Source organism: Berghia stephanieae, chromosome 6, assembly GCF_034508935.2.
Source record: "Berghia stephanieae isolate SIO BIC M18660-M18661 chromosome 6, UCSD_Bste_1.3, whole genome shotgun sequence".
In the NCBI taxonomy this organism is placed as follows: domain Eukaryota; kingdom Metazoa; phylum Mollusca; class Gastropoda; order Nudibranchia; family Aeolidiidae; genus Berghia; species Berghia stephanieae.
This window is the reverse complement of record NC_088365.1, coordinates 32,808,841-32,818,840: the sequence shown is the minus strand read 5'-3', so window position 1 is coordinate 32,818,840 and position 10,000 is coordinate 32,808,841. Positions and strand designations below refer to the sequence as shown.

At 33.7% G+C, this 10,000-nt stretch overlaps 1 protein-coding gene across 1 annotated transcript in view; it reads right to left on the bottom strand.

Moving 5' to 3' along the window:
* The window catches only part of LOC144974896 (uncharacterized), a 38,183-nt gene that overhangs the window by 14,588 nt on the left and 13,595 nt on the right, over positions 1-10,000 (bottom strand). The window contains exons 11-16 of the mRNA XM_078918363.1: positions 9,620-9,720; positions 6,394-6,510; positions 4,678-4,815; positions 2,746-2,922; positions 985-1,144; positions 20-120 (exon numbers count right to left, since the gene is read on the bottom strand). Of these exons, the coding sequence (XP_078774489.1) occupies positions 20-120; positions 985-1,144; positions 2,746-2,922; positions 4,678-4,815; positions 6,394-6,510; positions 9,620-9,720 (794 nt within the window). The remainder of the gene's footprint in view (positions 1-19; positions 121-984; positions 1,145-2,745; positions 2,923-4,677; positions 4,816-6,393; positions 6,511-9,619; positions 9,721-10,000) is intronic.

Sequence of the window (10,000 nt, the reverse complement as noted above, 5' to 3'; positions counted from 1 at the left end):
AAGATTTCATTATTATTACTTGTAGCCCATTTCGACCAGGAGACAGCAGAGCCATCCTGCCACAAGAAAGTTCCTTCATCTTTATCGTCAGTGGCGCCAATCCATAATCTTTGACCTACTCTGTTGCATCAATAAAAATGTTAATCACATTACACTAGTGCACAATAATGCCAGTTCATGCTGAACTCCCCGAGCAACGCCTTTAAAATGGTCGCCCAACAGTAAACAATGCGGGTGAACGTATATTTCTTGACAAATATTATATCTAAACACAAACGTATGAATATTTTATTTTTCCTTCATCTTCTTAAAATATTGCTATTGTTTGAACAATATCCTGAATTAATTTGAGAGAGTTTTGTTTTCTTTTAATTAGCCTTTTATTTAGGTTTTGTTTATTTTTTTAAAAATATGTATTTAATATTTATAATACCAATAAATGGACTTGTCTGGTTTTGTTACGTAATTTTGTAGTACGCAAATAAATATAACAATGATCTGGAAAGATAGGAAATTTGATTTTATCAATGAGTGATCGATTCCCAGGTGTTGTGATATCCTGCGTTATGCTATCAATCTGAATTATAGCTATCATAAGATTAGACGCCTCAGGAAAGAAACGGGATGGCATAAAAATGAAGAAATATATTTATTTCCTGTCCCAAATGTCATCTTTCTGCCATGTGTGTTTGTCGATTTGACTATTAGATAGATGTTACCTGAAAAGATGCGTATAAAATCTGTAGCACCGGGCATAAACCAGATAAGCCATACGTCTTTAACCAGAGGCCAGTACTTTGGAATGTACATATCTAAAATAAATTGGCCGGAAAAATAATTCCTTCAAATATCGATCAATTAAAATAACTATCATCTTGGCAAAACTCTGTTGAAACCTGGGACTTTTTATTTAAAGATGTCAATAATCACTATATATTATTTATATCGTTGCCTCTGCCTTACCCTTGCATTCTAATGTCTTACCCCAGGGAGCTGATGGCATCATTTTCTTGTTGGCTTTTTGGCATGGCGACAAATCCATCCAACTGTGCACATTCCTTTATTGCATCATCAAATGAGAGAATTTTGCCTCCCAATAAACCGTGACAAGCATTATTGATCACCTTGAATCCCACAGGGCATTCTGTCTCAACAAACAAAAGTTTAGATGAATCAAAATAATCTACAGTATATTCTAACGGAACAAAGATCACATGACCACAAAAGACAGAACGCCTAAAAACGGTATGGAAAACCAGATGCCATAAAAGGATTTTAAAGTTAAAGTTTATAAAGATTATAGTTGCGACTATTTGGTCTAGTGGTATGACACTCGCTGTCGGATCGGAAGGTCCTGGGTTCGAGCCTTGCTCAGCGTATAATTGAGTACTTGGAAAATGCTCTTTACTCACATTCTCGCCCCGTACTCAGGTGAAAAATGAGTACATGGCCGTAAACAGCGTTGTAATCGCCACCTGTCCACTCTTCTAGACCGACTGATTGTTGATGGCTCAAAAGATTCGTCTCGATCTATGTTAACTTCCACAATACAGTGGTATAATAATTAGAATAGACGAGTGCCTGTTCGTATTATTTTTATTTAGCCTTTATTTCTCCGCAAATACTGCGAAATTTCCATAAGCAAAACAAAACCGGTCACTGATTTCACTAGACAATTAAAGAGTTGCCTCTCTTTTTTGTAAAAAAAAATGATAATAGTTTTAAATTGTAATCCTCGATCTATCTAATAAAAAAGTACGGCGATTTAGCATTTCAAATTATATCTTTACCCCAAAAAGTTAAAAAATTAGATTAGATTTAATACTATTTAAATTTGTCAATTTAATTAGCTTTCTTTAGATTATTTACTAATATTTATATTGCCTTTATATATTACATGTTAAATATATATTAATATATATAATATATATATATATATATATATATATATATATATATATATATATATATTCACCGTTAGCATTGCGCAGTGGCGATACTCTAGGCAATGATGTATTCTCCAAGGCGTGGTTATTGCTATCACCCGCTGACTCAAATTATGATTATTTACACAATCGGCTAAGAGAATAATGATGGTCCCATAATGATAGGTCATTTGGCGTTGGGAATCGCCATCTGGCCGCTCTATTATCAGATTTATTTGCGCGAACCTACAGACCGGATCGATGTTGATCGTTGATGACTCAAAAGATTCATCTCGATTTGTGTTAATTCCCAAAATACCATTGTATAGAATTAAAATAGACGAGTCCTTGTTCGTGGTAGACTTTATTTCTCCGCAAATATAGCGGGTTCTCCTCGCGAGGTCCAGGTTTGAGAAATTGTTGGGTTTTGTTGGGGTTATTTTTTGTTGTTTTTTTTCTCTTTGTTTTTGTTTTTGTTGTTGGTTTTTGTTTTGTTTTGTTTTTTAATATTTTCTTCTTTTTTTTTTAATTTTATTTATTTTTTTTTTTATTTTTTGGTCAAGATAAGAGTAATTTAAATCAGTCGATTTTTGAAGGACGAGTTTTCTGGCCAAGTGTTTAAATACGTGTTTCTCAAGAGTAACTAGTTAATACTTCCGTATCACAAGTTTTGAAAAAAAAAAAAACTTTAACGGCACCCGGGGTCTATCTCAATCCCTCTGAATGTGAAGCGAATGCTCTATCAACTGAGCTTTCGGGATCCCCACAAAAGTCTGTTAAAAAAAAAGATGATCCAGGCCCCTACAGCCCAACTGCTTACCTTCGCATTGAAGAGGTTCTCCAGTAAGCTTTCCATTAGGCAAGCAGGCCTGTTGTTTATCTCCTTTGGTTGGATAGGTGAATCTTTCACAGCGGTAACTTACCATCTCGCCTACAGATATGGTGTGCTCGGTAGTCAGAGTAAGTACGTTTTGGTTCGAGTTCTTCACAGAGCATTCTATTATAGATAAACAATAATAATAATAATAATAATAATAATAATAATAATAATAATAATAATAATAATAATAATAATATTTTTTCTTTAGGGTCTATTCCAAGGGAAGACAGGAATAACCCAGGGGTCAGCCGCAGTGCAGTGCCGCAAAGTGAGCTAGGGCTAAGTGATCTGTTCAAGACAACATAGCGTGGTGGGTAGTCGAACTTGCTACCTTTCGAGTACGAAGCAAAGACCATAACGCTGAGCCGCGCTGCCCATAGAAATATAAGAATTAGAAATAACTATACACAAAAAATAATATGAATTAAGATTAAATTGAAAAAAAATAAATTCCATGGAAAAGAATAAGATTCAGTATAGAATATTGAATAACATGTTAAAAGTTATGAAAAAGAAAAAGAACAACAAGAAAATGAAAGTAGCACCCACCGCTCTGCTCTATAGCATAGAGTAACAAGATAGGAAGAAAGAAAGTAGTATTGGATGAACAAGGATAAAAAGCAGGAGATTGACAAAACGATGTTTTAAAAATCAGAAAGGCGATAATTATGGAAGAGAAAGAGGTGAAAAAGAGGAGGAGGAGGAGGAGGAGGTGAAAAAGAGGAGGAGGAGGAGGAGGAAGAGGAGGAGGAGGGAGCGAGACAGTGTTTAACTAGCTGACTGCCGTACTAAAAAAAAACGAATTTTAAAAATTGGCTAGAAAACTTGTCCTTCTAATGTCGATCGATTAAATTGACCATAATCTTGGCAAAATCTTTAAAACCTAAGACGTCCACAGAAGTCCCAGGTTTGAGAGTTTTTCTCAAGATAAGGGTGATTTAAATCAAACGCTTTTTGAAGGACGAGGTTTCGGGCCATTAAAAAAATACGTGTTTTTCCAAAGTAAGGCAGTGAACTGGTTAATATTGAACACCCAAAGAAACAATAATATTAGAGCAAGTTCCATGTCTTTAACTTTGTTTTATTTCATTAGTCGAATTTTAAAAAAAGGTGAGCATTTATATAGAGTATTATCCACCATACGTGCCTTAAATCTCTTTATAAAGGGTCCCAGGCCGACATGTAGGGCGAGACAGGACGCTTATTTATTATGCGGTATTACAATTTTTGCCGACAGATACAACGCGAGACAATGTGAGTAAAGACTCTTTTCCAAGGAATAAGTTATGTGTCGCTCACAGCGGGACTTGAATCTGGACCTTCTGATCCGAAGGCGAGTGTCATACCTCTAGACCAGATAGTTGAAAGGAGAGGTAATGTGGATCTGAAAACGGGGAACATGTGGAATGGTTTGTTGTTTTGTTTTGATTTGTTTAGTGTTTCTTAATAGCCTGGTCTTGTGGTATGACACTTGCTTTCGGATCCTGGGTTCGAGACTTGTTCGGCGCACAGAAAAGGATCTTTACTCACATTCCCTAACCGTACTCCGGTGTAAATTGAGTACATGGCCGTTAACAGCGTTGTCTCTGTCTGAAAAAATGAAATATCGCCTAAAAGGCGTCAGGTCTCGTTCTACATGATACGTATTAATGATGAGACACTTTGAGCACGTTTAGTGGATATTGCGCTATATAAAAGCTCAAGCTCAATTTATTTTTTGACTATTCTTTTAAACTAAACAAGGAAACAGCACACATCTATCTATTCCGTAGCTATTATAATTCAAAATAGATTAGCAAAAAATGGACCAAAAAACATGAAGGTAAGATAAGTTTTAAAAGATTATTGCAAAGCCAGTTACAAACAACTTACTTGTATTCTGATCCGAGCAGATACGACATGTTTGACGACAATATTTATCGGCAAATTTTGGTAAATCCTCACAAAAAGAGGGTCTTTCTTTTAAAAGCCCGTGACATCTGTCTCCTAAAACGTCCACACAGTCAACAACTGAAATGACAAGCATTACCCCGTATCTCAACAAGCTCAAAGCGCTTAACAGCAACGTGACAACTTTCACTCAAACAAACAACCACTCAAAAATGCAGTATGAAACAAAGCAATATTATAATTTATAAATAACGAACATTAAAGAGTTATTCCTAAGAAAAAATCGATAATATACCTTATGTTTGAGTGGAAAAATAGAATATTGAAAACAAACTATGGCATCACATCTTACTTTAACTCTTATATTAACTATGTTATCTTCTCAAAGCTATACTTTAATGATTTCATTTTTAAAAGCGTATTTTACTATCAATTTTATATTATTTGTTCGTGTGATTTTAAATGAAAATTAATTCAAAAATAACAACATACCAACGTTTCTTAGGCTATGATAATTTTAAAACTGACATCCATTCTTACACCTAGGACATAACAAGCCAATTTATAGTAATTAATCATTATTATTTGTATACCTTCTATAATTGTTGTATCAAAAAAAAAAGGTTTAGAACCGGTAGAGAGGAAAATGTGACATCACGACTTCACGGAAGTCCCAGGTTTGAGAGTTTTTGCCAAGATTAGGTCAATTAAATCGATCGATATTTGAAGGGTGAGTTGTCCTGGCCAAACTTTTAAATACGTGTTTTTCTACAGAAGGCAATTCATTGGTTAAAATCAAAACAGTAAGAATTTGGAGATTTCAGTTGTTTGGAGAATGAGAAACAAATCACTTTCTTCAATCAAAGCATTTACTTTTAATTGAAATTTTAGAAGTTCAGTTTCAAGTTCCATTTAAATAAGGCAGAGAAGTCGTGACGTCACATCTTCTACTTTTCCGGTTCCAAACTAATTGGAAGTTTGTATGTAACCAGTCTGTCGAGGGACTAATAATGAATAGGTTGCATATTGAATCAAAAGGTGGCATAACTATTTTAGTAGCAGGTTGTATTGGCTGATTCTTAGGATAACGGGACGTAAAAGATGGAGGGTGGATGGTTTGTATTGACGACCAGCATTTACTTAGGCCAGATAATAAGATACCATCACTGCGAAACCAGAAGATCGATTACACAAGGCATGTATTCAGTACTCCGGAAAAGTGGTGTTATACTTCCAATGAGATTGGAACCAGTTTTTTTAGCATCACGCTATTATTGTTCCTTATTCCATCTTGAAATAATACCTTTTTGAGACGATTGGATTGGTTACATTTTATAATGACCCTCGGCATTTAACCCTCTCCTTACCAACTAGGTGAAAATCCTCACGATGCAATTAACATCTTTCTTTTCAGATTTGTTTTGTGCATCACATAATAGAAAAAAAATCTTTGTCATATTTATGAGAAATTGATGCTGTGATCCAAAGTTTGTTTTGCTGCACAACATAATGAATATAATGTACTAATTGCTACTGCCTTTGTACTAATTGCTACTGACTTTGTACTAATTGCTACTGACTTTGTACTAATTGTACTGACTTGGAGTGTTAAAAAAATCGAATTTTTTGTTGGTTTCGTATGATATATTGGAAAACCTCATGAAAATGGTCGGCAAAGAGAAAGTTAAGAAAGGCTACCTGGGATTGGTGGAACTTCGCATACAATTCCATACTCCTCGTCACAGGAATCATCATACCATTTGCCATTTAGTTTCATATAGGCACAGTCGTCACCATGATCACGGGGTGGAGTCCCTGTGTAGTAAATTATAACAAATAAATTTTAATAAATTATAAATATTTAAATATATGTAAATATATATATATATATATATATATATATATATATATATATATATATATATTGAATCGTGTTAGATACAAGTATGGTACGAATAGTGCTCGACATGTAACAATGGAGGGATAATTATTGTAATATTTACCACCATGTATATATATTCACATATAAATTATTAAAACAAAAACCATGAAATAATAGTGCTCAACTTTTTGATATAAGGAGTTATTTATAAACATTTCAAGAATACTTATTATTGTTTAACTTCTACAGTACTGTTTCATGTCACTGGGACAATCTACGGGAAGTGTAGATTGTCCTAGTGACACTAAACAGTACTGTAGAAGTTAAACAATAATAATTATTCTTGAAATGTTTATATATGTTTATATATATATATATATATATATATATATATATATATATATATATATATATATACTAGTAAGAAGCCCGCAATTTCGCGGGGAAAGAACGATTTTCATTCGATATTGTACCCACCATCATTTAATGAGGGCAGATTGGTAAACAACGTTGTCTGTGTAACTTGGTACATCCTCTGTTGATTTTTCTGTGTGGCCCAACATTAAGTGTGAGCCACTATAGCCTCTGACCCGTGACACAGCAACATACAGTTGTCCGTGTGTGAAAACAGGTTGTGGTAAGAAAATCAACTGCTAAAATAAACCTGAAGTAGCAGACGTGAGCAGAGTTGAAAGACGATCCTGGGATCGAGAATTTATCTTACATTACAGTACTCTGGTGATCATGTTTGGTGGCGTTTTTATGCACCTCCCTTGGAGGAGTACAGAAACGCACCGTTTTTATGCACCTCCACTGGAGGTGTACAAAAAACGCACCGTTTTTATGCACCTCCGTTGGCCGTGCTGGTTGATTAATGAAAATGTTGCTGATTGAAGCTCGATAGAAAAAATAACGATACGTGTTGAATTGTAAGCCTCAATTTAATAGACGAAGACATACTGTGGGCGTTTCTGATTTCCCCTTTGTCAACAAAACACGACGAATAAGACACTAAGGACGAATGACAGATGTGTAGTGTGAATGGCGTAGATAAGGTAAATAGACATAAACAATGATGGGACAGGAAGTTTTTGAAAAACAACAACAAAAGAAGAGGAAGAAGAAAAAAAACCCAATAAAATGACAAAGACGCGGTAAACGAATAAATTGATGATAATGATAAAATATTATAAAATGATAACAATCGACGTTTGTACATGCAGGACGATAACACATTGAATGGTACCGATGTTGATTTTTTAAAAAAATATAATGATAATAATAATAATAATAATAATAATAATAATAATAATAATAATAATAATAATAGATTAATTTAAGGTTTTAAATATATGTCCAGTAACTATAACAACAAAAATGATGTCTTTCTTAATAAAGTAAACTTTTTTTCTTAAATGTCCACAATGGGATTGAACCCAGTACTTTCAAGGTTAGAGTCTGACAGCTTATCCACTGCGCTACGGAGCCACCTGACTGTTCATAACATTTAATAAGGTCTTTCTAAAACCTGATATTTTACCTTCAATGCCACTTCTATTTTCTGGTTTTAAATTTCGATTTTTTAGATTATTATTATTATTTTTTAATTTATTACCAAAGAAATTAAACCTGGGTATTATCCACCCAAAACCATCACACTGAAAGCATCATAGGGGCAATAATAATACTTGATGTCATAAATAGATGAAAACTGTTGAAAACTTAGCGTAGATCTGAATTCCGTAAAGTAATTAAGTGAATACATTATTTCGAATGCAACGATTTGCGTAAAAACGCAAAACTGACAACTTTTTACAGTGTCCAGATTGGTTGTTTTTGAGAGTGTTAGTGTCGTCGGTACGTATTTTATGATATTTGTTTGACTCAACGAACTTTCAAACTGACTTTAAATTATAAAAGGAAATCAAGTTATCTGTTGATCTATCTGTAAAAAAATACATTTCTAATTTTCAAATCTTTCAGTAGAGTTGTGCGCCGTACCATTTTTTTCATTGACTCAAATAAGCATAATGTTCTCCACAATGCTATATTTTTTAAAGAAAGGATAAATATTTGTGTGTGTGTGTGTGTGTGTGTGTGTGTGTGTGTTTGTGTGTATGTGTGTGTGTCCGTGTGCGTGTGTGTGCTTTTGGAATTATGAAGGGACGGGGAGGGTAAAGGGTCTAATGTATGTTTGCGAATGATAGCTAATTGCACAGGTTATTGTTAAGACAATTCATCTCATAATATATTGTTTCTTTTATCATTTCACCTTTAATGTTTCATAGTTAAACCGTTGTTCTTTTAATAAGATTCCTTTCTTTGTTAAATTTGATCGTGTTGGCTTATTTTTAATAATTATTATTATTTTGGAGGTAAAATAAAGTCACTATAGTTTCTTAGACCGATATTCGTTTTTATTATGAATCGCGTTGAACACTCCATTTCATTGGTTATCGTTTTTAGGATCATTCAATGGCAAATTAAAGATCAAGAGATAAGGTCCATATCAACCCATGAATGGTTAGCAAAAGCAGTTTTTTCTTCAAGAATGGTACAATAAACATTCTCGGTTAACGGTAGATACGAGAAACAATTTTAAAATTCAAAATCAAAGAGATCACAATCACAAAATGTTATATTTTTATAAAATTTCTTCTCAAGAAATGTCATTCTTTTTCCTTAACAAATAATAGAAATTTGACCACAATATAATCAATTAGACGTCAATTCAATTGTCACCATATGGTTTACAGCAACATAAAACCTTGTTGAGTCGATGGGCCACAAATGTTTTTGAACAACCCCATGTCACATTTTCCTTAGTTACACCGCTGGTAAGAACAATCTTCGGTATCGTCTTTATTCTATTCGTTTACAATGTTGTACCATCATTCGTTGACCAGGTAGAGATTGGAAGGTCAGAGGTAAAGAATTCCTGACCCACTTTTCATTTTTTATTTTCATTAACAATGAAAAAAAAATATTATATAACGTAAAATCCACTAAAATTGCTCATAATACCGGAATTAACCATATTACCGCGATTCCAGTTAGTCCAACTCAATTCATTCCCTTGGTTGTCCTTCCAGTGCCCCTCTTTTTCTCTATCATTAATTCCAATCCATATTTGGTCATATAGTCTGAAAAAGTAATGGAATAGTGATGAAAATAGATAATATTCTCTGAAGTGTAGTTTTATACTTAAAGTTGAAATTTATTTCATTCAATTAATCCATCAAATAGGGATCCAGCATGTGTAAGAAAGAACCAATGCTTTGTTCCAAAGGGTAACAAGCAATTAATTATTATGGTCCATTTCACCAGTTAACTACTGTACTCTGGAAAAATTCGTATCTGAAAATTTGACCAGAAAACTCGTCCTTTATAGTATTGATCGATTTAAACGAACCTCATCTTGGC